General features: G+C 50.1%; 11 protein-coding genes across 11 annotated transcripts; 2 read left to right on the forward strand and 9 right to left on the reverse strand.

The window, feature by feature from the left end:
• Positions 1–155: 155 nt before the first annotated feature.
• mef1 (elongation factor G) lies at positions 156–3294 on the reverse strand. Its single transcript, XM_746922.3, has 4 exons — positions 3012–3294; positions 2797–2908; positions 696–2725; positions 156–639 (listed from the first exon to the last, which is right to left on the reverse strand). Exons 1-4 carry the CDS (start codon positions 3221–3223, stop codon positions 585–587), a joined length of 2409 nt encoding a protein of 802 aa, XP_752015.2. The 5' UTR covers positions 3224–3294; the 3' UTR covers positions 156–584.
• Positions 3295–3411: 117 nt separating this feature from the next.
• Positions 3412–4367, reverse strand: AFUA_4G08120 (YbhB/YbcL family Raf kinase inhibitor-like protein). The gene is made up of 2 exons (XM_746921.2): positions 3967–4367; positions 3412–3909 (listed from the first exon to the last, which is right to left on the reverse strand). Exons 1-2 carry the CDS (start codon positions 4088–4090, stop codon positions 3494–3496), a joined length of 540 nt encoding a protein of 179 aa, XP_752014.1. The 5' UTR covers positions 4091–4367; the 3' UTR covers positions 3412–3493.
• Positions 4368–5349: 982 nt separating this feature from the next.
• Positions 5350–6035, reverse strand: rcf1 (respiratory supercomplex assembly factor RCF1; the record flags this gene model as incomplete). The annotated part of the gene is made up of 3 exons (XM_746920.1): positions 5350–5783; positions 5847–5917; positions 5995–6035. The coding sequence occupies 3 exons, from the start codon at positions 6033–6035 to the stop codon at positions 5350–5352; spliced, it is 546 nt and encodes a 181-aa protein (XP_752013.1).
• Positions 6036–6303: 268 nt separating this feature from the next.
• On the forward strand, positions 6304–8998 carry AFUA_4G08140 (threonine dehydratase, biosynthetic). Its single transcript, XM_746919.2, has 5 exons — positions 6304–6333; positions 6407–6509; positions 6582–7145; positions 7212–7428; positions 7487–8998. Exons 3-5 carry the CDS (start codon positions 6960–6962, stop codon positions 8785–8787), a joined length of 1704 nt encoding a protein of 567 aa, XP_752012.1. The 5' UTR covers positions 6304–6333; positions 6407–6509; positions 6582–6959; the 3' UTR covers positions 8788–8998.
• A 63-nt stretch (positions 8999–9061) lies between these two features.
• On the reverse strand, positions 9062–9975 carry AFUA_4G08150 (uncharacterized protein; the record flags this gene model as incomplete). Its single annotated transcript, XM_746918.1, has 2 exons — positions 9062–9539; positions 9785–9975. The coding sequence occupies 2 exons, from the start codon at positions 9973–9975 to the stop codon at positions 9062–9064; spliced, it is 669 nt and encodes a 222-aa protein (XP_752011.1).
• Positions 9976–10545: 570 nt separating this feature from the next.
• AFUA_4G08160 (uncharacterized protein) lies at positions 10546–11634 on the reverse strand (the record flags this gene model as incomplete). Its single annotated transcript, XM_746917.1, has 2 exons — positions 10546–10701; positions 11368–11634. The coding sequence occupies 2 exons, from the start codon at positions 11632–11634 to the stop codon at positions 10546–10548; spliced, it is 423 nt and encodes a 140-aa protein (XP_752010.1).
• A 3325-nt stretch (positions 11635–14959) lies between these two features.
• Positions 14960–16724, reverse strand: uga2 (NAD-dependent succinate-semialdehyde dehydrogenase; the record flags this gene model as incomplete). The annotated part of the gene is made up of 4 exons (XM_746916.1): positions 14960–15077; positions 15130–16399; positions 16455–16542; positions 16605–16724. The coding sequence occupies 4 exons, from the start codon at positions 16722–16724 to the stop codon at positions 14960–14962; spliced, it is 1596 nt and encodes a 531-aa protein (XP_752009.1).
• Positions 16725–17209: 485 nt separating this feature from the next.
• On the reverse strand, positions 17210–19656 carry AFUA_4G08180 (uncharacterized protein). The gene has a single exon (XM_746915.2). The coding sequence runs from the start codon at positions 19376–19378 to the stop codon at positions 17558–17560; it is 1821 nt and encodes a 606-aa protein (XP_752008.1). The 5' UTR covers positions 19379–19656; the 3' UTR covers positions 17210–17557.
• A 114-nt stretch (positions 19657–19770) lies between these two features.
• On the reverse strand, positions 19771–22187 carry nop7 (mRNA-binding ribosome synthesis protein NOP7). The gene is made up of 3 exons (XM_746914.2): positions 22093–22187; positions 21937–22035; positions 19771–21853 (listed from the first exon to the last, which is right to left on the reverse strand). The coding sequence occupies exons 1-3, from the start codon at positions 22112–22114 to the stop codon at positions 19947–19949; spliced, it is 2028 nt and encodes a 675-aa protein (XP_752007.1). The 5' UTR covers positions 22115–22187; the 3' UTR covers positions 19771–19946.
• A 118-nt stretch (positions 22188–22305) lies between these two features.
• On the forward strand, positions 22306–23911 carry AFUA_4G08200 (GPI-anchored transamidase subunit GAB1; the record flags this gene model as incomplete). Its single annotated transcript, XM_746913.3, has 5 exons — positions 22306–22558; positions 22625–22689; positions 22748–22950; positions 23001–23623; positions 23673–23911. The coding sequence occupies exons 1-5, from the start codon at positions 22417–22419 to the stop codon at positions 23909–23911; spliced, it is 1272 nt and encodes a 423-aa protein (XP_752006.2). The 5' UTR covers positions 22306–22416.
• Positions 23912–23957: 46 nt separating this feature from the next.
• AFUA_4G08210 (N-terminal L-serine N(alpha)-acetyltransferase NAT4) lies at positions 23958–25135 on the reverse strand (the record flags this gene model as incomplete). Its single annotated transcript, XM_077804600.1, has 2 exons — positions 24969–25135; positions 23958–24697 (listed from the first exon to the last, which is right to left on the reverse strand). Exons 1-2 carry the CDS (start codon positions 25078–25080, stop codon positions 23958–23960), a joined length of 852 nt encoding a protein of 283 aa, XP_077660746.1. The 5' UTR covers positions 25081–25135.
• Between the last annotated feature and the right edge of the window lie 291 nt (positions 25136–25426).

Genomic DNA, 25426 nt, shown 5'->3' on the forward strand with positions numbered 1-25426 from the left:
TTCCCATTCACTTCTTCCATGGCTCCCCCAGTTGTGGTAGCCTAGGCAGGAACATTTACCTCTGGGAACAGAGCCATAGATAGATACATACGAAGGAACTGACCTTCTTACTAATGTCATAAAGACTCCGACCCCCAAAGTTCGACTATATCGCGGTCGTGGATTTCATCAAAAGCCATTTCTCCAATTGAGACAGCACGCCGCCCAGCTATCCAGTGGATGTTCTGGAGCCTGAGCCTAAGTATCTTAGAATTCAGTTTTCCCAGCTGCTATAACAAGGTATATTGTCAAAAGCCAAAGAGAATCCCTCACAAGACCCACAGGGTTTGTCTATATTGCAAAGTAATACATGGCTCCAAATGCTTTGGGCACGAAGGTGAAGAGGACATGAGATGAGAATACACGTGGAGAGAAGCAGATCGCTGTAGTAGTAGTAGAATGTCAAGATGCTCAGAGGGTATGTATGAGCTTCATCTTGAGCAGAAGAATATTCGTAAGAGACTGTCCAGTTCGGATATGCATGGAACGGCCAGGGACTGCAATCAAGACGACTGCGCAACGACAAGTGATGACAGCCATAGCGTTTATTTCTTGTGCCTGTCAGCCTGGGCCTTCAGGTACTTCTGGATAAGTTCCTTCCTGTAAGAAGTTGTCAGTGATTGTTCAGAGCGGCACATTAGAAAGATTGTACATACTGTAACTGAGGCTGAGCCTTCTCGTAATGGCTGAACTCCATGGTGAATTCACCCTTGCCCTGGGTGGCAGCACGCAGATGCGTACTGAAGCCGAACATTCCGTTTAAGCTGCAGTCCGCATACACAGTGAACTCATCCACACCGGTCTCGGTATCATTGATCGTAGCATTACGCTTGTTGAGGAGAGAGATCACGTCACCTTGGAACTCACCAGGAGCGGTGACAGCGATCTTCATCATGGGCTCAAGGACAGAAGGGTTGCTTTCCATGAAAGCCTTCCGGAAAGCCTGTTGGGTGGCGTTCTTGAACGACATTTCGGACGAATCCGTCATGTGGGTAGCACCATCGTTGATGACCATCTTGGTACCAAGCACCTTGTGACCGATGAGCGGACCCTTTTCGCAAGCAAGATTGAAACCCTTCTCACAAGCGAAAAGGAACTTCTCAGAGATACTACCACCAACGATCTGTTCCTCAAATTTGTTGTCCTCGAGTTTGCCGGTGGGCTCCATCCAGCCGACGACGCGGGCATATTCACCAGGACCTCCTGACTGCTTCTTGAGCAAGTGGTCGAACTCGACCCGGTTGCCGATGGTCTCGCGATACGCGACCTGAGGCGGGCCAGTCACACAGTCGACGCGGTACTCGCGACGCATGCGCTCAATGTAGATGTCAAGATGCAATTCACCCATGCCAGAAATCAGAGTCTCCTCACTCTCCGCATTGTAGGACACCCGGAAGGTGGGGTCTTCTCTCTGGAAACGAGCCATAGCCTTTGAGAAGTTGGCCGAGTCCTTGCTGTTCTTGGGCTTGATAGAAAGCGAGATAACAGGCTCGGGCACGAACATGGAAGTCATGGTGTAACCGAGCTGTCCATCGGTGAAAGTGTCGCCAGAGGCACAATCCACACCGAACACGGCGCAGATTTCACCGGCTCCAATCTCCGATACCTCCTCCATCTCATTGGAATGCATGCGAACAATGCGAGGAACCTTGACCTTCTTGTTGTTGCGAGCATTGAAGACATTGGCGCCCTTGCGGAGGGTACCCTGGTACACGCGAATATAGGTCAACTGCCCAAAGTTGCTTTCTTCCAGCTTGAAAGCAAGACCAACAAAAGGCTGGGAGTTGTAAGGGACAAGCTTGACCGAAGCCTCGTCGCGCTTCCGGTCAAGAGCGAGGTTTTCAACTTCCGATGGGTTGGGGAGGTAGTCGATGACACCATCAAGCATAGGCTGCACGGATTTGTTGGCCAGTGCAGAACCCATGAAGACGGGAGTGAACTTCAAGCCAATGGTTGCCCGGCGGATAGCGGCCTTGAGCTGCTGCTCCGTAGGCTCAGTCTCCTCCAGGAAGAGCTCAGCGATCTCGTCGTCGACATCGGCAAGCGTCTCGATGAGCATCCTCCTCCGTTCCTCCACGACCGACTTGACCTTCTCAGGAATCTCATCCTTAACCACGACAGTCTCACCGTTCGGTCCATCGTTGTAAATGGACTTCATACGAATCAGGTCGACCACACCCTCGAACTCGTCTTCAGCGCCTATTGGCACCTGAACGGCAGCAGCAGGGATCTTGAGCTTGGTGTTGATCTGTTCAACAGCCTTGAAAGGATTGGCACCCATACGGTCCATCTTGTTGACGAATGAAATTCGAGGAACGTTGTAGCGGCGCATCTGACGGTCGACCGTAATAGTCTGGGACTGGACACCTGACACAGCACACAGGATCATAACAGCACCATCCAGAACGCGCAGCGCTCTCTCCACTTCGATGGTGAAGTCAATGTGCCCTGGTGTATCGATCAGGTTGATGTGGTATTTCTCCTCTTTTCCATCGTCTCCCTTCTTTATCCAGTCACAGAACGTCGCTGCGGACTGAATAGTGATACCCTTTTCACGCTCGAGATCCATCGAGTCCATCTTGGCACCAACATTGTCACGACCGCGAACTTCGTGGATGGCCTTGATCCGACCAGTGTAGAAGAGGACTCGTTCGGTACAGGTGGTTTTTCCGCTGTCAATGTGTGCCTATAAGTACTAGTCAGATGCTGCGTCTCCATCTCCACGCGAATGCTTCAATTCCGCGGAAGGTAACTTACAGCGATACCAATGTTCCGGAGCCTCGACAGTCTGATCGCTTCAGCAGGGTCAAGGTTGTCAATGATTGCCTCCTGAGACAGACCGTCGGGATTGGAAGCAGCTGCCTCGAGACTGAACAGAAGAGCGAGATTAGCGATTGAACATACAGAAAACAAGGTGGAGTCTAGCAATTTCAAGGGCAATCCACTGGCCACTAGAGATAAAAACTACTTACACGGCGGCAGTGGTAGCAGCGGAGGCATTCCGTCGTTGCAGATTGTGCCTGTGGAAAACCGACTGATAAGCCGGACCGGCGATGGGTGAACGGAGAGCGGCCGTCGACGCGCATCGTTGATACAAGAAGTTCTGAGACTGAAGACGCACAGGCGATCTGGTCAAGCCAGATAGGGCACGATTGGGTAACCGTGCAAGAGAAGGGCACCGCATGATTGTCAACCACCACCACGGGAACTGGGGAGTGCTGATGCTGCTGATGCTCTCAGCGTCGCGATCTTTTTTCTGCTCCGAAAAAAAGTTCGGAGAAGCCAGGAACAAGGCACGTGATCATTTCAGCTACAACCAATGAGATCGGGGTAGTTCAAACCATTTCTACTGCGCATGTACTCTGTAAGTTTGACATGACGGACAGCCTGGGAATTACTATGGCAATAAATATTATGATAATCTCAGTTGTGAATCAATCAAAATGATCCAATCTCAGTTGCTGCGGAAATAGTTCGCCGCCAAAACTGGCCCCAGGTTCACTTCCTTCGCGAATGCACCCAGATCATACCTTATCCTCTGCCAGTTACCAACGGGCTTTCCATTCTTTGGGGCATGCTTCTCGATATTAAACCCTTCCGGCTGCTCGTACAGCAAAAAAACATATCGGTGCGGCGCGCTGCCTGGTGGAGGCGCAGGGCCAATATAGTTCGCAACAAAAGGGGCAGACGTTGTCAAGATGGTCTCGCCCGTGACAGTGGTATCCGTCGACGGCTTAAATCCCGGATGTATCCAGTGAAGGATGGGTCCTAGGAAGCCCAGTGATGGAAATGGGGCATCGATATCCAGACTGATGACAATATAGGTGCCAGATGACACGTTGAACGAGATCTGGGGCTCTTTCTGTGCATCTAGATACATATTTCATGCATCAGTCATTGGATCATTGTTTCCTTCAGCCTACTAACCACTTCTGGGAAGGTATTGCCCAGGCGTTGTGATGCGTTGCTCGCCGAATGCCAGGCCAAGAAGCTTGGAGCTATCTTTCTCAGCAGCAGACAAGACGGCTTCGACGAATGAAATCGACGGCATTTTGATTGATTAGGCGATGAATACGGACTTGCCTATCTCAACGAAGATGCCAAGTTCATAGATGAGCCAGGTAACAGGGTTAAATATGTGAGGGGGTTATCTGCACAACCTTCCCATACAGTAGTTCGGTGTTAACGGGCTTAATGGAGGTAACAGAGTTAGGCGTCCCATCAAGTCAATTTGACGTTGCCTTCATGTGATTCCCATATTAGACAATATCATTATCATTGATCTTTTTGACTTGTGATGGGGTGCAGAGTAGATACATGAAGCTTTTTCTCTCAAAGCCACCAAGTCTCAACTAGAGGTGTATCCACCTATGATGTAGGTAGGTACTATATGTAACTGTATCATACAAGACAATACACCCTTGAGAATTTACTTCACCGCCTTGCCTCCGGCCGCCATTGGTTTACTGTTAGCTAAATATGTCATGGTACCATTCTTGAAGTAGATTGGGGCGTTTTAATGGTCAATGTCGTCAACTTTCTGTATCAAGACTTAGGCAGGGTATGAAAAGATGCATTCATCTTTGAGACTGCTTGCCTCTGTCTCCCGCGGCCAGCCTTCGAAACTCAGAAAGCCGGCAGTTAGTTTGGACCATGTATGTAACATCTCCATATCAAGCGTCGATGAAATAAGCTATATTAATGCGCTTGTTAGTTCATACAGAGACAGCGGGTCCTCGGTCTATGGCGCGAGATAGTCAGGGCGCTGAACAGTTAGTCTTCCCGTACTTGGAAGTCTAGATTCTAGTTGCCATGATATGTTGAGCCTTGCAAGCTGATGAATGTCTCGACATAAAGAGATTCCCAAATCGTCTACTCGGGATGAGCTGCGCAGCTATGCTCGTTCAGGATTTGAGCGGCATCGCAACGTAACAGACTTGGTGAGTATCTGCACAACGGCTCAGAAGCGCATGGCTAATTTCGTTGCTTGCTTGTATAAAGCAACATATACGATATCTCGTATCGGTACGAGGCATTGCTCCTGAGTTCTAACCTTGCCGGCTGACCAATTGGCAGACCGGGAAAGCCGAGTTCGAAACTATGAAACGGTATATCGACGAACAAATCGCGAGTTGAAACGATCTTGTCGGAGTCGATCCATGGTCGTTTCTGCTACAAGGCATCTGGTCTGGCTCAAACTTGGCTGGTGAAGGAGAGTTTCTCATACTCTTACAGGACCCTAAAATGTATATATGTACATGTTATTGTGAGGTACCACATGGTAAATGACGCATTTTCGTAATGTCAAGTTCACTTTTGCTGCATCCATAAATCTCGCACAGCAGATAGTACACCGATAGACCTCTCATCAGCAGGCTCAATAGCTGACCGAGCAGCGTCCTGCTCTGGAAGCTTTTTCGGCGCCGGCCTCTTGCCAGCCTCCTTAGCAGCAGCCTCAATGGCAGCATGACGCTCCCTCCAGTCCTTATCTTCCTTGTCTCGGATTTCCAGCTCACGCAACCAAGCATCCCTCTTCTCCTGTGCCTTCCGCTGCTCCACCATCTTCTCGAACTCCCTCCGTTGCTGGCGCTCTGTCTTGTAGTACATGCCTCCGGCAACAACAGCGACGAGTGTAAAGAATTGGGCGTAGATACGAGCACGGAACATCTTGTTCATTTCGACCGAGTCACCGGCCTTCATCGACCTGTAGGCGCGGTAAAGGGCGTAACATGTGGCGGCGCATCCTGGACGCGAAAAATCTGTATCAGCTCGGAGCTACCGAGGTTGCGTATCTCAACTCAACTCACCTAGCGGGATCAAGGGTTCCTCCTTGAGGCGTCTGCGGAATTTCTGGAGAGAAGTCTCCTCCTTGAATTGGCTGGCGGTTTATGACTGGTTAGTTATCCTGTTCCTCCGCGTCTCCATAGTTAGCGGATGAATTTGATCGATACGTACGGGTTATCCTCCATCGAGGAAGGAAGGGGTTCGTTGAGCATTTTGTCTTTGAAGTATCACAAGGTAAGTCGTCAGATCCGCCGGAAAGTTATCAAGCTTCGCGGAATTGATTCGGGTGGTGACACGCCACGACTGGGATGGAAATGAAAATGGGGGAGAGCACTCGCAAATGGCACAGGCTGTGCAAGGATGAAAAGTAAATGGAGTAATTAATGATTCAAGCAGACTGTTTCCTTCAACAGTCTCCCCTACGATTGAATTAAGGAAGGCAGATGTCGCCTCGATCTATCGAACTTATGGAAGCAACATGCCATTGCGGAGAAGTCGGAGATCTTGATGGTAAAGTTCAGTACCCGTATCGTACGTTACCATAGTCGTGTTTTTTACATTATTCACTGACAACGATTTGAAGTTATTTACACCTGAGGCACATCTGTACGCTGGCGAAAAGAAGTATCACAGCGAAGAATGGACAGGGAAGTCCTTCGTCTAGGTAGTTAACTACTGGTATAGATGTGAGCTTCTGCTCTTGTGATTGGAGATTGTCGACTTTTATCTAGGAACCACTAATGATACACAGCCCGCAGAAAGACAAGCTTAACCTACGGTTATATCTAATTCGAGAATGACGTCCATTGAAGACTAAGTCGCTTGAACGCCAGGACTTTATAGTTAGCCAGGCTTTTCGACGATCAGACTGAAATTCTTCCACAAGACGTCGCAGAAAATACCTTTACCTGCAGGGAAATTAGGGCTCAAGGTGAGGGCTGATGAGTCAACAATTCCGCTCCGATCACGGCATTCCAGAAGGGTAGGTAGCCCCCCGGGAAGGATTAATGTTTGTCGAAGGCGTGATTGTGCCACTGCCGGCGAATTTTTGAAATCTCGCCGCCGACTCCTTGGATTGCGTTCTCGTGACTCTAAATCGCAATCAGTGTCTTTGATTTGAGATATAGGCCCCCATTATGCCCGATCAATCTGCCACGAACGGTACAACAACTCCGGTCACTGCGAAGCTGAGCAACCTCGCTCTGACTGAGTACACCGCCGCTCCCACTCCCCCCTCAGAGAAGGACCAAGACACCGCGCTGGGCGTATCCCGAGACTGGGGTATCCCAAATGCATTCCTGCTCCCCAATGGCTACCCAGATGTAAGCTCCTAACCCAATGGATTTGTTTTCCCGAATATAATCAGCCAACCGTTACTTGCGACGCAGTATCTCCGCCTTATTTTGACGTCACGGGTCTACGATGTTATTCAGGAGACACCTCTCCATCACGCCATCAATCTTAGCAACCGTCTAGAATGTCGGGTGCTGCTCAAGCGGGAGGACTTGCTCCCTGTATTCAGCTTCAAGCTCCGTGGAGCTTACAACAAGATGGCGCATTTATCCCCCGAGCAGCGGTGGAAGGGAGTTATTGCATGCTCCGCAGGTCAGAGCCTTTCAATGTGGTACACCACTCGTCTCGAGGAGAGCTGACAGGTATATAGGTAACCACGCACAAGGCGTTGCATTTTCCGCCCGCAAGCTCAAGATCCCCGCGACCATCGTCATGCCCTCGGGTACCCCTGCCATCAAGCATTTGAATGTTGCGCGTCTTGGCGGCAGTGTTATCCTTCACGGAAACGACTTCGACGCTGCCAAGGAGGAAGCTCATCGACTGGAGAAGCAGCACGGCCTGACCAGCATTCCTCCCTTTGATGATCCGTACGTGATTGCAGGACAGGGTACCATTGGAATGGAAATTCTGCGTCAGGCAAACTTGGAGAAACTCGAAGCTGTTTTCTGTGCTGTCGGCGGAGGGGGTCTGGTTGCCGGTATCGGGGTTTATCTGAAGCGCATTGCGCCGCATGTGAAGGTCATCGGAGTTGAGGCCTACGATGCCAACGCCATGGCCCGGTCGTTGGGCGAAGGATCTCGAGTCTTCCTTCGGGAGGTTGGACTGTTTGCGGACGGAGCGGCTGTGAAGACTGTGGGAGAGGAAACATATCGTCTTGCTCGTGAGGTAATTGACGATGTCATCTTGGTTTCAACCGATGAGACCTGTGCCGCCATTAAGGATGCGTTTGAGGACACAAGATCTATTATCGAGCCCGCTGGTGCCCTGGCACTCGCAGGTCTCAAGAAGTACGTCTCCCAGAACCCTAGCCCCGACACCAACCGGGAGCTGGTCGCCATCACATCTGGCGCAAACATGGACTTCGATCGCTTGCGTTTTGTGGCTGAGCGTGCTGCTCTGGGAGAGCGAAAGGAGGCGCTGCTAAGCGTCAAAATTCCCGAGAAGCCTGGCGCTTTCGCAAACCTCGTCGAGGTGATCCTTCCTCAAGCCGTAACCGCCTTCAGTTACCGTTATGCTCGGGCCGAGTCCGCCGATGTCCTGATGGGCATCTCCTTGTCTGCGCTGACAGGTCGCGAAGACTTGGCGAAGATTATGGATCAGCTCGAAAAGGCCGGCATGCCCGCCAAGGATTTGAGCGACGACGAGCTTGCCAAGCGACACGTGCGCTTCCTGGTTGGAGGACGCTGCGACGTCAAGGATGAACGTCTCTTCATGTTTGAATTTCCAGAGCGTCCAGGAGCCTTGGCCAAGTTCCTCACGACGCTCCGGCCCAACCAGAACATCTCCCTGTTCCACTACCGCAATTATGGTGGTGATGTCGGAAAGGTACTGGCCGGCATTCAGTGTCCGAATGACGAGAAAAAGGATCTCGAGGCCTTCCTCAACGACCTCGGCTATCCGTTCAGCGAGCAAACCGACTCTCCCACCTACCAGACATTCCTACGTTGTTAAGAATAATATGTGTCATCACATCCTCCGTTATTTTTGCGTTTCTGCTAGAGGGAATACTTGACTGGGTCAAGCTGTTAATTTTTTTCTCTCAGGATGAAAAGAAACTCTATTTTCATCGGCGTTCGGGTCGAAGCATTAGATAGATTAGAGGCTGAAGCCTGCTTTTAATGAACTGGCTTGTATATAGCAATGGATTTCAATTCTTCCCTGATGTTATACAAGTCACCGACCGCCCCAGCGCTGCCTGCATTCTTTGTCGTTACCCCTTCTCGGTTCAGTAATTCCAAGTCGTCGGCGTCTCTCGAGGTTGATCTCCACGGTTATAGATCGAGGAAGCAAGCTTGCTTTCTTTACTCCACATCGCCGGGTAGGCCCATTCTCCGTGAGCGGTTGCCTTTGAAGCGTCAAAGTCGAGATATCCGGTGTGTTTGTCGCCCTGGTCGACCTTGATGTACGCATCAACCACTCGGGCCTCCCACTGGAGGTACACATGATTCGGTTTGGGGGCCTCACCCAGCCGGGGTCCGATGGCTTGTCCCCTTGATGGTTCGCTTGCTTTGCTTTTTTTCGACTTCGACCCATAGCCATCAGACTCGTCATCAGACTCATCTTCGCAATAGGTCAACTTAGGAGGCTGTTCTTCTCGGAGACGGTGCAGTGAATCATGGGACAGCGCTCGCAGCATGGTTCCTTCAATGAGAACCGGTTTGAACGCGGCCACTACTCCGTTTGGAGTCGAAGACGTTTGTGACCTTAATCAAGTTGCACTCGATAAAAGACGAGAGGTTTATGATTCTGCTAATGCCAAGGGTGATGTTCTCTCTGGTCTGCAGGGCGCCGAGACTGTCTGTGGTATTACCACTTCTCAGAGCACCAATGAGACCCTGGAAGATTCCAAGGGCATGAAGATCAGGAGCTACAAGGAACCCCTGGGAGTTGTCGCTGCCGTCTTCCCTTTCAGTGTGTTACCCGATATGCATTCTTCTATGGTCGGCACTGATGAGCGTAGATCTCCGCCATGAATCTTCTCTGATGTAGTCCTATTGCTACCATCACGACAACACTGTGATGAAACCCTCGAGCGTGTCCCGGCGCAACCATGATACTCGCCGAGTTGGCCAAGGAAGCCGGCTTTCCTCCCGGCGTTATTAGTATCATCCACGGATATTCCAAGGCCGTCAACCTCATCCTGGATAGCCCCTCACGAGCTCACGGCCATGATCAGCTTTCTTGGAGGTTATCGTGCTGGAGAGTACGTCTACACTCATGGGTGCGCCACTGGCAAGCGTGTACAGGCCAACCTTGGTGTCATGAACCACGCTGCCGTGCTTTTCAACGCAAACAGACTATCAATGCCTTAGGTGGAGCTTCTTGCAGCGTCTGCACGCCAGCTTTGCATGGCTATCGGCACAGTGGTCATGATTGGCGTGAGCGATAAGTGGCTGCCTTAGATGATAGAACGAGCCAAGGCTCTGGACGTCAACGGAGGCTTCGAAAAGGGCGCTGAGTTGGCCCTTTCATCAATCCCAAGAGCAAGAAGCACCTCGGGGACCTAATCGCCAGCGCGGGAGAGGAGTGCACCACTATCCTCCTGGACAGAAGAGGCTGCCTAACTTCTTCTTTATACGCTGGTTTCTCTAGGTGAAATCTCAGTGACCTAACTATCAACAGATCCTTTGGCGCTCCATTCACTGAGAGCGCTTCAGTTGTACTACCCGGCCAAATGATAGCCGTCAATCAAGTCAAGCACCGACAACTTCAGTATGCAGTCTGCTTCACCTGCCGTTCGACTGTATAGTGACTAAGCCACTTCACTTTTGATAATCCCGACGCACTAGCCTTTGCCTGAAAAAGGGAGTCCGTAGATGCATATTTGCGGAAGAGCAGCCTCGAGTCCTCCCACTCCGATGCCGTCTTTGTCGTAGGTGAAGACGCCTGAGTTTAGGAGGGCCGGTGATGGTGGAGGTTCTTACTTATGGTAGTACATCTTTGGAGATGCGGTTGGAGCAGTTCTTGGAGCTGTGACACTAGATTTCTATTGCTTATGTACTATCTCAGGTTACCTCTGCGACTGAGGAACAGGAACCTTAGCAGCCTGCCCTAATGATTGGAATAGGAACAACTTGGGATGGATCAATTAACCAGGGCATCAATAAGTGGGCCGTTTTCTGCAGATCATGCAGGAGAGGTGGGAGGATCGGGTAATTCTGCTCCTTAATCAAGGTGGCCTATTACCCATAAGACCACATGCCTGGCTGCTGATATGTATCTAGTTAGACTGCATCAGTGTATTCCCGTCCATTGGGCCATGCCTGGCGATCACTGTCAGCAAAGCTAATGCCGCTGGGAATTAGCTTCGATATCAGCTAATGTTTCATGTTAGCAGTTGGAAATCATTATAAGACCAACATTGAAAGCAGATGATCGTCATCTGTTGAGTCTGCCTTGGTGCACTGCCCCCACCAGCGTCGATGTCGCACAAGTACTCTAAGAGAGCGCCAAATGCGCTGACTTGAGTTTCAGACATCGCTACTCTCATTAATCTGGCAAGTGAATTGTATATGCATCACCTATTCTCACAATGCGGCCGTCAACAGTAACGAGACTCCCGTTTCTGGTATCCTCCTCTCTCTTGATCTCTCTGGGAACAGCCAATCTGAATGGCAAGAACCCTTCACTCGAAAGCCATGCATTATCGTACTGCATAGCAGCAGATGACGTGTCTTCGGCATCTGGGACTGCATTTTTCACTTCACCCTTGGTCAATAATGGCTCGACCCAACTCTCATGAACGCTTGGCGTCCATATCCAAAACAGCTCTGATGACACGGGACAGAACGATCTCATCCAAATCAGACGCGATCTCTATTTCGGCCTTGGCTCAGAGGCTGGCGCCATTGAAAATGGGTCCTTTCGAGCCTGCAGTATCTTCTACCATGGCGCCTCCGAGCCTCTCTCCTCGGACGCCATCTCGGACGGTAGACGTACTCAGGAACTTTCAGACGATTGCGTCCGCGATTTGACGGCCCTAGTAAACAGGACTGCACAAGGAGAACTGATGCCCCAGAATGATCATGATCTATCGAACGTGTGTAAGAAGTTGATAGAGGCAACAGCTGGCGATCGGCCAACTGCGTGCCAGAACTATAACCTAGGGGAGTTGCACTTCCAAGGTAAGAATTGAATCGATCACCTCGTCACATTGTAGGGGCTAATTGGTTTGATAGCCTTTACGAATCAGAATATCTCCAGCGCAAGCGGCAATGGGGATTGCCCAAATTCCGACGGCGATTATAGGCTCACTCTCGTGGACTCGAACGGGTTCGTCAACGCCAATGGATCGAGTAATCTGAAGAATATGGTTCTGGGCGCTACGCCGATTGTCACGGTCTTCTATCCAGAGTCGAATTTGTCTCAGCCGGACATCCAATACGTAGCTGTGAAGCCAGAGGACACGAGTGGCTTGTTAGGACAAGTCAGCGGCTCGTTGGCATCCGGTTTTACTGCACCCACCGTGTTTGCCTTGGGGACTCTGGTCATTACCTCTGCTTTTCTTTCCGGGATTATTTGATTATATGCACTCGAACACATGGAAAGGCTGTCCAGTGGTTCATCAGGGATATGATATCAGTACCTGAGGAGTTATCGTCGTCCCGTCCCTGATGAAGAAAGTAGTCCACCATGAATCTTTCCTTTACGCTCCAACCTTGCTCCCAGAATAACCTATCTTCCCCAGGATCCTGTTCCTGAAGTATGCAAGCATGATTTTATGGTCCAGCAGCCCTAGAGGTTCAGCATTACAGCCACATAGCGACCACTAGGCGGCGATGCAGACTCACGATTTGCTAGACAAAGATGGATCGATGGTGTCTCTGCTGGATAACAACAAAATCGAGAATTCCTTGGAAGATTTCCAAGGAAAGTCTAGCAACGACATATTGGCGTTGGATATCCAACACAGGGAGCATGTATATCATGAGAATCATGAGACTAGCTATATATACTCTGGCGGTAGAAAGAGGGACATTGCTCTCTATCATTGAGATGCAGGTCCAAAAGCCACCAACATGATAGGCGCCTGGTCGTATTCTCGGCTGTATGAATGGTGAAGACTCCCACAACGTTCTACTTGCCATTCTCTCCTCAATGTTCCCTTTCACCAACAAAATAGAGCATCGTCAATGAGCCGCGCTTCAATTCTGGTCTAGCACTGACCCGGGCTTGTCTCGTTCCAGGTATGGATTGAAGCAGAACTCGATGTCCTGACTTCATGTAGCACATTTCATCACGATCGAGGTTGCCTCGTAGTGATACAAATGCTGCCATAGTAGTAACCCAGAGACGAAGTAAATCGTCCCATTGAAACTTGACTACATATCAGGACCTGCTACCTACCCACCGATTGGCGGATGGTAATAGATCCGGATCTCGGTGATACAGAAACTCCGAAGAACATTTGCTCCACGGATTTGGTGAGCTTGCGAGCATGAAGCGGACCATCTGACCGTTTCACCTCTGAGCGGCTGATCAAGAACAAATTGTTGCGGTTAAGGCTACCATTCCTTTCCGCTATTCTTTACACCATGCTGTCCATCCGCTCCATCCTGGGTTCTTCAGCCCGGGCCTTCCGCCAGCTTCTCCCGAGTCAGCCATTCTCTCACCACTTCCTCTCGCGGTCACTATCACAACTATCAAGAGTATCGGTCGGCAACAGCCTTCGGAGCTTGCGTTCTGCGAAGCAGCATGACGCCAATGTGGGTGTTGTGGGTTCCACTGTGCGACATCTCGAGCAGGTTCGGGGCATGAAGACGAGGTCGTCCGTTAAGCGGTTATGCGATGGTTGCAAGGTATGAATTATGCTGCCTGCATGGCCTACATCATACTAACGGCTGCTTGTCAATAGCCTGTTCGGAGGAAGAACCGAGTTTACATCATCTGGTCAGTATCGGCGACTCCCTTTACATTCGATTGGCCGAAGTCTGACCATGCGCAAATACAGTTCGAAGAATCCTAAGCACAAGCAACGTCAAGGAAAATAATTGCGTGCAGCAGAGAGCAGAGGAAATGGTGAAACGATCTCCATCTACTGTTTGAACCATGAAGGAAGCCTTATCAACTGTATCACGGTACGGTGCTTGGTTGGATTCGGCACAGACATGCTTCATTGGACATATGGTTTCGTTGTGATACTCGGGATATGCATGCTCAACTTTATTATCGGTCATTGGATCCGGCGCTCATGTTATTTTGTACATTAGACAACTTTCTCACTATGTCACTTCTTTTCAGAAGACCAGTCTCCTCTACATCTGTTTCGTCTTGAATCCCTGCACTCATTCAACCACCCTTTCTCTGGTCTACCACCCTATCAAGACTTCTGAACTCCGAGCTTAAGTCACGTCCAATGCTCTCAGGTGAAGAGCGTCAGAGTTCAGATATCGTGTCGCTTCACTTGGTACGAGATTCCACTGCCTCCACCAAATTGCACTGTCACTCTATCGGAAGTCACTGTCATTGCTGATGAACGAGCAATGGCATGCGCACAAGTAGGGAGGTATGAATCAGTGGCTTCCTTGACTCAGTGCGAGCAGACACTCCTTTTGATGTTGCAAGATTTGGCATTGTGCTCCTGTGGCTCAGGAATGCGGGATGAACCCTCTGCCTTTTGGTATATTTGCCCCGAAACTCGAGAACTCCTCACTCGTGTCCAAGTCCACTTACTCTTTGAAAACTATCTAACAGCTGCTAGGTAAGAAGTGGGTTCGGGAAACCTCCAACATCATGGTTCGCCGTTATGCGCACCTCCTGGTCTTAATGCCAGCGACCACCGCAACACTGCTATTCTCGCAGCAAACGTTTGATGGAAACAACAACCTCAAACACAATTGGCGCAATGGGACTGTACGTGGTCTGCAGCAACCACGGGATCACCTCTCACAAGCGAAGGACCAAAGGTAGAAAAGGCGTTGCAAAGGGTCAAGAAAGCCGTGTTCGACGAGCCTCACGCCGGACTTCTGGTGGGATTATTGTACGGCGACTACGGACAATTACCGTGATGAGGCGAAGTGTGGTTAGGACGTTTGGTCAATGGCCTATATTGTCATCACTGTGACTTGAAATTACAGATCTGGATTCAAATTTTGTCTTGAGTAGGCTGTCTGATATAGGCGCTCTACGACTGCAATGGCTCACCCATACCGCCAAACGTTACGCTCTTGATCGTAAGGAACTCGTCGATTCCGTACTTGCTGCCCTCACGGCCGAAACCGCTCTGTTTAACACCACCGAATCTAGCGAGAGTTAGCACAATGCAGTAGCATTCCCTTTGACAAAGACACTTACGGAGTGGCGACATCGCTAATAAGTCCTGTATTGACCCCCACCATACCGACCTCCAGCGCCTCTGCAACCCGGAAAATGCGCTTGACGTTTCCGCTGAAGAAGTAGCCGGCAAGGCCGACCTCGGCACGATTGGCCAGCTCGACGACCTCTTTCTCGGTCTCAAAGGGGAAAATTCCAGCCACAGGGCCGAACGTCTCCTCGGAGGCCATCAACATGTCCTTGCTCATCTCGGCGAGGACAGTCAATTCGTAGAAGTTGGGGCCCAGCTCGGGGACTTTTTGGCCTCCCGCGACAAGCTTGGCTCCCTTGGCTTGAGCGTCCTTAACGTGCTGGTCGACCTTTTCGGTAGCACGCTCGTGGATAAGCGGGCCGTGAGTGACACCGTCCCCGAAGCCGGAGCCGAGCTTGAAGTTCTTGACCTTTGCCGCGAAGCGCTTGACGAATTCATCATACACACCTCTCTGGACGTAGATCCGGTTAGCGCAGACGCAGGTCTGGCCTGAGCTACGGAACTTGGAGGCAATGGCCCCGGCGACTGCGGCATCGAGGTCGTCGACATCATCGAACACAATGAAGGGTGCGTTTCCGCCCAGCTCCCAGGACACCTTCTTGATAGTTGACGAAGCCTGCTTCATGAGCAGCCTACCAACGTTGGTCGAACCGGTGAATGAAACCTTGCGGACTTCAGGATGGGTGGTGATCACCTCTCCCACCTCCGGTGTGTTTTTGAGTGAAGTCACCATGTTGACAACTCCTTTGGGAATACCAGCACGATGAGCCAGCTCCGCAATGGCGTTCGCTGTGAAAGGTGTTTCGCCAGGAGTCTTGCAGACAACCGTGCAACCCGCCGCCAGAGCCGGTCCAACCTTTCTTGTGATCATAGCAGCGGGGAAATTCCACGGCGTTATCAAGCCGCAGACGCCAACGGGTTGCTTCAACGTCATGACTCGGTTGCCGGGAACTGAGGCGGGGATTGTGTCGCCGTAAATCCGAGGTGCTTCCTCACTGAACCATTCGAAGAAGCTGGCTGCGTAATTCACCTCGCCCTTGGCATCAGCTAGGGGCTTCCCGTTCTCCCATGTAATCAATGTTGCTAGGTCTTCAGAGTTGTCCATCATCAATTGGTACCATCGTCGCAACATGCGGGCACGCTCGCGCGCAAGGGTTGTGCGGAACTTGGGAAAAGCAGCAGAGGCGGCCTCAATGGCCTTTTCTGTGTCGAGGGCGTCGAATTCCGGACATGTGCCGATAAGTTTTCCAGAGGCGGGATCTAAGGGGAATATGGAATAAGTTTCATTCTAACACCAGGAGAGCACCAGCCTTACCATGAACCTCGAATGTTTTCCCCGACTCTGCGTCTACCCACTGTCCATTGACATAGGCCTTCTCAATGAAGAGAGACGGGTCTTTCAGCTACAGTAGCAGTTGTGAGCTCGTTGCCAAAAATGCCAGCCTTCTTTCAAGAGTGGCCTTACCGGTGGTACAACATGGCTTTTTGAGTATAACCTTTTGGCATGAAGTGTGGGTACGGCAAAGGGATACCGAGCTCGCGATCTCAACAATTGCCGCGAAACCGGACGGATAATCCTCTCCATGGTGATCTTATGATGGGCCCTCGAGGGGACTAAGCTGCCTTCGGTGGCACAGAGATCTTGAACCAACAAAAAAGATAATCAATAGGTATGATTCTCCTCCCTCACTCGTTATGCGGGGAAAGTCGTTACGCTCTTGCGCCAACGGAGTCCTGGGATCTGCGGAAACAAGAAGATCTAAAGGGCTTTATCTACGGGAGGAGGAAAAAGTTATCTTTATACTTTATAAATCCAGGGAAGGATGGATCCAACGATGGAGTATGTAAAGTAATGCTAATCGTATCTCCGAGCTTGTCAAGCATTCATTACCACCAGTTTCCTCTAAGCGGGGAGAGATGTCCATCACGTGGGTCGACGTCATTCTTAGAACAGCACGCATCTATTCTCCACACTCGTTCCTATTGCAATGGTAGAGTTGATTCATGTAGATTTTGGACAATGCGCACAATGTGTAGTCGCAAGTCACAGTGATAGAGAAATAGTTGCTCTGTTGAAGATCAGAGACTTGTTCAAGCAACCCCGAATTTCGATATCAAATACATCAACCCGTATCGATAGAACACGGCCAGAAGTGCGGACCGGGAGCTCGGCACCTCCGGCCAGTAATATTGGCTTATTTAACCAGCTCCGGTAGATGTAGCCAATAGTACAGCTCAAGGACACCGACGTACTGTGGTGAATTACAAAATGTGACCAAATAATTTACCTTATCAATTGAGGACCAGCTAAAGGACTATTTAGAACTGGATAAACCAGAGTTGATCCATTAGACCTGAATCTAGTGGCTAGTATTCGAACTGGATCTTAGGGATGTCAACACTTTAGCAACCTGTTTGCTAACCGCTCACTGACGGAGCGCGGGACCTGGCACCTGCAGACTTGAGACTGGCGCTCCTGGACCGGTACCCGGCATGCATTCGCTTCATGTGCAAGTTGAGATTCCATGTCCGAGTGAAACCATCGATATGTCGGGGACATGACTTGACAGGACACACTATGTCTTGCTTGCGATGCTGCCCTTTTCCTTTGAGTCGTTGTGTGCTACCAGCTGCCTCCGATGTTGGACTGCTGGGACGAGACGTCGAGCCAATTGTAGACGCTGCGCGGGAGCGCGATTTTCGCGATTGAGTTCGACTAGGAGGGGAAGGCACGATCTGCTCTGGTTCAGACTCATCGGTCTCGTTCTCAACATACTCCCACTTGTTGACATCTCCTTCCTTCGAATGCTGTAGTTGACCCTCACTGAAGGTCCGGAATTCCATATCCTCCCCGAAAAGAGCGGCACATCTGCGAGCAGTGCGCATAACAGCAGCATGCGGCAAGCCTATGATGGAAGCAACACCTAATACTTCACTCCAGTCCCGAAGTCCACGGCGAATGCGACTGGCTGATCGCCTGCGATCACGATCAAAAGACCTTCCACGCGAATGAGAGGGTGTGCGTGCGCTCGACGCGAGTACGCTGCGGGATCGGCCTGTCGTGGATGTAGCCCGCACGGAGGATCTGCGACTTCGTTTGCGCCCTCTTGATTGACTCCTCTCTCCCTTCTCACCCTTGCGCCTTTTCCTTGAATGAGATGCGTTCGAAGCGGCACTCTCCGTGTCACTCTGCCATTCACTTGCTGAGCTATCATCTCCCGTCATTCCGCCTTTTCGAGCATGGTGCAAACCCATCAGTAGCTGATCGAATCGGGTAAGTATGTTGCGCGTGAGAGGGCGTAGCTGTCGTCGAGATTTGTCATCGTCGGCTTGGACTACCGGACGAAGTTCCATGGCATCAGTAGTGTCAATGTCACACTCCCATTCGCTCTCTATGCCAGTAGTTTCGTCGTTCGTTTGGGACATAGATCGTGCTCTCTGCTTTTGGTTTGGACCGACGCCTTTAGTGGTCCAATCTCTCGCCTGAAACCGATCCTTGGCAGTCTTAAGCATGATTGCTATGATTGACTCCTCCAGCTCTGCGCTGGGTCGAGGATCCGGCGGCATTCTCAAAGTCCATTCGTCATCAATTTGTCTTCGTAGATGCTCTCCTGGACGAGGAACCTCCGTTGCCGGTACAGGCCACGCTGTCCAACGTTTCGGGGGTACGAATGCTTCCGTCTCGTCAAGTTGCTTATCGCTTTCTAACGCTTGCCGTGCGATCTCACGTGCCCTAACCCGTAAAGCAAAAGCATTGTACAGATGAGCGGCAAGGTCTCTGGCTCTGAGTTCCTCCAGTGCTTGCGCATTCTGCCGGTCTTCAAATGTAAGCTTTCTCCACGTAGACTCAGGGCCACGGAACCTATTAGGCCTGTATGAGGGCGATGACGGCGGACTATCAGGGTGTTGCTTGCTAGACGATGGCAGCACCGCAGCCTGCTTCTTCGCTAATTTGTACGAATCACCATCATTGCTGGCCTCATCGTCGGACACAGAACCGTCGTCCTCACTTTCAACGTATGTCTCATCGTCTGAGTGATCGATTTCAGTCAATGGGACATCTTCCATGTCAACGTCTGAATCATGTTGATCAGGGCGATTTCCGCCCTGTTGCGTCTCTGGGTACGGTTCCAGATCTGTCACATCCTGGCTACTTGGGCCTCCGAATATCGATCTGTACGGTTGTGCAGACTGAGGAGGACTGAAGCGTGGGGGCTGGCTTCCAAAGACTGAGGACATTGTTTTCAGTCTAAGAGAGTCATGCGTCTCCTAAGTACAAAATTTATTGACTGATAAATCACTTGTACGTAGCGCTGAAGTAGTATGATGAAAACTGTCCGTCTTTTGGCATAGTAAGTGTGCCTTGACCGTTGGAACGGATCATGACCTCATTCAGAAGCGTTGGATAGAAGGCTGCTAATTTAGTGCAAGTTCCTCAGTAGAATTTTAGCGGACCAGGCTTGGAAACATGGCTTTTCCTGCGGAAAGATCTCGAGCCCTATGAGTTTTGATTGCATGCAGGAATCGCATTCAGACAAGAACCAGAAAAAGAAAATGATATCACGTGATCTGTCAACAACAGTCTCTTGGATCGCAGGATAGTGCTGTCAGCAGACCTACTCTCTATGTCTAAAAAATAGATACGACGATTCGTCGAATACATGGATGAATCTTAATATACGATGTTTATATGCTGAAATAAGTACAAAGCCAAGGAATGACGCCAGAAGATTGAATGTCCCCAAATTCCAGAAAAGGATATCATCTTGTCGCCAAAAGCATGCTGCTAACTTTTATCTATATGAGCTCATTTTGCCGCCCCCTTCTCAAGCTTTCTTCTCTTTGATCGCAGCTTCGCCGCTTCCTCTGACTGCTTCTTGTTCGAGTAAATCATCTTCTCAAGCAACTTGCGTTTCTTGCGACTCATCATCATCTTCTGTCTCTCCAGCTCTTCCTCCTCCTTGCGCTTCTTGGCAGCGATCTTCTTAGCCTGGGAAGCCTTCTTCTTGGATCCGTCGCTAGTAGCCCCGTTGGAAGAGAATGGAAGACCGGCAGCTTCAGCCTCGAGCTCCTTCTGGTGCTGGGTGCGAGCCGCTTCCTCTTCGTCTTCTGATTCGGAAGCAGCCTCTTCTTCAAATCCATCAAAGTCTTCCTCTTCATCTTCACTCTCGCTCTCATCATCATCGGTACCGGCAACATCCATGCCGCCGTCAACAGACTCATCCTCATCTTCACTTTCCGATCCAACATCTGCCTTAGCTTCGGCCTTCTTATCGCTGGTCGCTTCTTCCATCTCCTCGTCACTGTCCTCGTCTAACTCGGCCTCGCCTTCCTCTTCCTGCTCGGCCAGGCTGGCTTTAGGATCGTAGCCGCCTCTAGAGGGCTTGACCCAAGGGCTCAAGTGAGGCGGAAGGGTGGCACCCGGTGCATACAAATCAGGACGGACAAGCCTGCCCTCATTGATGCAATCCCAGACCCATTGAGGCTGGACGTAGGTTCGACCGGGAATCCGAGTACCTGGCTTCACCTTCTGGACGGCGTCAGAACCGTCCTTCGAGGCAGCAGGAATAGCTGGTAGGGAGGACTCGGGCAATTGAGGTCGGTCGACAATCTGATGAGTAATGCGAGTATCTGTCTCATCGTGAGTGAAAGCACCGTCACCGAGCACGGCATCCCAGCCGATCCGCTTGCAGCCGAAAGCCCGCAGAATGAATTCAAGGGGCGCCCTAGGTGCCTCTCGTGAAATGTAGAATGTGAATGGGGCGAAGAGCGACCCAGCCTCGTTTCCACTCAGGTCAGGTTGGGGGAGTGTATCAGCTTCTGGGGCTGCGGGCTCGAACTTGTCAATTGTTTCACTAGATTCCTCGGTCGTCTCGGCGGCCGGCTCCTCCTTGGCTTCATCCAGTCCTGCTGATTTGATCACGTTGTCGACCTTCGCCTGAATTTCCTTCGAGACCTCCTTGTTGTTAGTAGAGGTGGTTGCTTGTGTGTTTCCAGCCTCAATTGCCTTCGGGGCATCGCCGACTCCGCGGCCCTCGAGGGTGAAAGCCGCCAATTCTGCGCCATTCTCGTCGCTTCTGGTGTCAAACTTCGGGGGATATCTCAGACCAATCGACGAATACAACCGGAAGTTCACAAATCCAAGCAAAGTGGTGTAGAAGTCGACGAATGTGGCCATGATACGGTAATCGACGTCGCCGTTGACGCGCTGCACGAATCGGTAAGGAACCAGCCACAAGATATCCTGTCCTTGGATCGTAGCTTGATAGTAAATACCCTTGATGGAAAGGAAAGATTTGCGCAGAGAGTTGGTCGTGATCAAGTAATGCTGAAATTCGTGACAAAGCCGTTGGCAGAGGGCAATAGTCTTAGGAGGAACGTGAGCGGTCGAGGGGAGGTTGGCAAAGAGGAACAGAAGTGACAGGGCATCATCCAGGTCTCTCAAAGCGTCAATGAAAGTGGGATAGCGCTCCTTGATGACATGGTCCAATGTGAGCTTAGGGGCATGGTTCTTTTCCAACCGAGCTGCATCGCCGACTTCTCCGCGTCCAAGAGATCGTGCAATCTTCTTCGCAACGGCCTTCTGCTCCCGAAATTTCCTGAGTAGGGGTTCATGGAGAAGATATTGGATGTCCTTGGTGTAGTAGAAAGTGGTATTCGGAGTCGATGTTTTCGAAGCCTTCTTCTTGTTTCGAGGCTCACGAGGATAGATACCTAAATCGCAGAAGCAATCCGATCAGGATCGACGCCACCACATATAGAAAAGAGAAATAAAGGATCGTATTTTCTGAACATACCCTTGAAGATACAAAGACGACGGAAGTCAGGCAGAGAGATCTGAAGCTTGCGAACTGCCTGAGTTCTGGTAATGTAGTTTTTGGCCTGACCAGAGGTACCTGAAAACAATGTCAATTAAAAGTCAAAAGCGCAAAGAATATGTTCGACAAGCATACCCTTCTTCTTGATTTTACCCATCTTTGCGGTGTATGGCCGTTGAGCGAAAAGTTGTTGATGGGGAGACTTTTCTCTGATAACCAGAAAATTTCTTGATAACCCTTTTTTTCCTTTTTTTCTTTCTTTTTTCTCCAATCACAAGCTCTATTGGCCCGTGCGCTGCGGAAAAGGGAAATGCGCGGAGTCTTGGCGCGGCAGGCCGAAGGACAGCTGGAGCATACAAACCAACAGCCAACAGTGAGACACTGACTGAAAGTTAGATAACGATGGTCAATTATTGATAATTGCTATGCTACAATCTTCAATTTTTTGTTGAACACATTATGCCAGTCGACAGACGGAAAGTCGCCGTGTTTGGCGGTGCTTTCGTCTTACGACTTCTCCTCTTGCTCCTGTTCCCCTCGCTCCCAGACCTGCTGACGGGCAGAGTCGAGGTCTCTACACCGGTGAACAGTTTCAAAAGACGTGAGTTCTATACGAAAATGTTTTCTGTCTGTCTGAAATTGCTTAGGCTGACATCTCTATCTCCAGTTCAAGAAGGCCTTTTTCTTTACACTCATAATGTTTCCCCTTACGACGGAGGCGTCTTCCATCAGGTATAGAGTCGAGGATCCGCTCTCTTTGGCTTTACTAAGTCGCGATACCACCGACTAGGCGCCGCTCCTTCTTCCCATCTTCGCTCTGCTGCCGAACGCCAGAGACTATCCGTTAGCGACGGCAGTCTTTTACGCTCTGCTTGACCTCGTTAATGCCAATGCCTTGGTCACCATATCGGACTCCAATCAGGGGATATCGGGAAGGTTGTATACGACGTTGCGAAAGGATATCAAGTGGGGAGGAGTAGATGTGGCAGCATGGTGATTATACTGGCGACTTCCTGCATGGCTATGCTCCTGACGGATAACAGGTACCTTTTCAACCCATTTACCATTGCCGCCTGTCTCGGCCGATCCACAAGCGCCTTTACTTCGACCGCAATCCTTTATGCTCTGTCCAATGCCGTCACGGGGAATAGCTTTAACGCCATGCTCGCTCTAGGATGCGCGTCATATTTGTCAATCTACCCGGCCCTTCTGTTTATTCCGCTCGTGCTTCTGTGTTACGATCGACGTGCTCAAGTCGCGAAGCCTTCATCTGGAGTTGCAATCTTCGCCATTCAGCACTTTGGCATACTTTTGCTCGGCGTCGGAGGGCTTCTAAGTCTGTCTTACTTAGTCGTTCCAGACTTCCAGCAGTTTATCTCTGCAACATACGGTTTCCAATTACTTGTCCCTGACCTTACTCCTAACATTGGACTCTGGTGGTATTTCTTCATCGAAATCTTTGATTCTTTCCGAGAGTTCTTCCTTGGCGTCTTCTGGCTCCATTTAACAGGCTATGTCGGCGGTCTCACCGTTCGATTGCGCAAGCAGCCTCTTTTTGTTCTGACCTCCCTCGTGGGCATCTTCACCATATTCAAGCCGTATCCTAGTATTTCGGACGCCTCCTTGTACTTCGCACTTCTCCCTCTTTACCGGCATCTGTTCCCTTGTAAGTTCTGTGAATGTCCGTGGGAGTTGGCTCTGCTAACGACAAACAGTGATGCGCTACACCTTTTTTGCCATTTCGGCGCTTCTATACGCCACTCTCCTGGGCCCTGCATTCTACTACTTATGGATCTACGCTGGATCTGGCAATGCCAATTTCTTCTATGCGATCACACTAGTGTGGAGTCTGGGACTTTCCATACTCTTGGCAGACACAATCTTCGCTGCTCTTAGAGACGAGTGGGAGCAGGAGAATCCAGAAATGCGCGGCAAAGATATTAGGCAGATCTAGGTCATGGTATCATAGACCTTTCAACTATTATACTTCAAAAGGGATTTTAACCCTCTTCAGTCTCAGGTGACGATTTCTGTCTCAGAGATTTGGACATAATATAGTAGTCAGGCTCCACTTCTCCTGTCCGCAACCGGATCGACCTAGGGGAGTTCTCATCCACCTTGTAACCGATCGACTTGTAAAACCGCAATGCGCGTCGATTAGACCGAAAGCAGGTCAACATAGCCTTCTCCAGGCCAATGTTGACCCCGATTGATCGCAACAGCATCATCAGATGCATTCCAATTCCCTGGCCTTGAACCTTCGGGGCCACATGCACCTCATAACAGTAAATTACTTCCTTGCCGTCCTCGTATGTGACCATAAACGAAAGGAACGCAAGTATCTCTCCCCTCCGGAAGGACATGCCGTCGGCAAAGGTCACTTCAGGTGAGCCTGTCTGGCTGCGTCGCTGAATGAGATATTTCATATCAGGCAATCGCATCTCTTTTCGCTTGCGAGCCGCAGACCATCCCCAGCTGGACGCCCTGTAAGCGTCTGCCGACGTCTGCTCGATGAGTTTGAAACACGCATCGAAGTCCTCGGCGGGAATCGTACTGGATGAGTATACGTCAACGGTGCAGTGCATTTTGATGTGAAACGTATTGCAGTCATAAGGACTGTATTTGCCATTCGGACGCCAAAGTAAATCGTAATCAAGGAGCTTTGGGTTGATATATAGCGATGTGAATTCTTCGATTGGTAGACTGTTGGTGCGCTCTACCAGAGGTAGTGGCTTGGGATCTGTAACTAGGTCAATACGCGTCTCGATTCAGTTATATCAAGCAATCCAAAATCTTTCAAAGATGATTGAAATAAGAGCACAGGTGAATGGGGAAATCCTGTGTGTAGGATGACCCCGGATGAGACAGCATGAACCGGAGTTGCGTCCATCATGATACAGTAGAAAGGGGCCAGGTAGAACCATGTTGAATCCAGCCGTTGGATTCCTTCAGGACTAAAGTTGTACATATCTATAAACCTATCGATAATCGCATTTTGATGGCCAACTCACCTTTATTCTGATCATCGTTTGCCTTTCCTGTCAAGCTACGTCGAGTGACTTTTCGTTGGGATGGCTGTTTAGCCTTGGGTTTTGTCACCCTGCCTTTTTTGACAGCTGGCATTATGATTGAAGATCTATATATGAGATTTCATGGCACCAAGTATCAGAAATAATTGTTCCTGATGAGGAAGCAGGTTTGCTGTGTGTTCGGCTGCTTTGAGGTTTTTTCACTTGATCATCAGTGTTTTTTATGTTTGCCAGTTAGCGTTTGACATTACCCTATTCTCTCTGCAATTCACACTTTGTTGAATGCTTCTTTTGCCCAGGCTCAACCATTTCTCGACCTTGATCATTCCAACTGAAAGATTGAATATTCTTCCAGTAAACTGAGCTGAGACTTTTCATCATAACCTTTTTTTGTTTCACTAACGACTTCTGTCATCAACGTAGGACATCTTCCCTTTGTC

Source organism: Aspergillus fumigatus, chromosome 4 (genome assembly GCF_000002655.1).
Source record: "Aspergillus fumigatus Af293 chromosome 4, whole genome shotgun sequence".
NCBI lineage: Eukaryota > Fungi > Ascomycota > Eurotiomycetes > Eurotiales > Aspergillaceae > Aspergillus > Aspergillus fumigatus.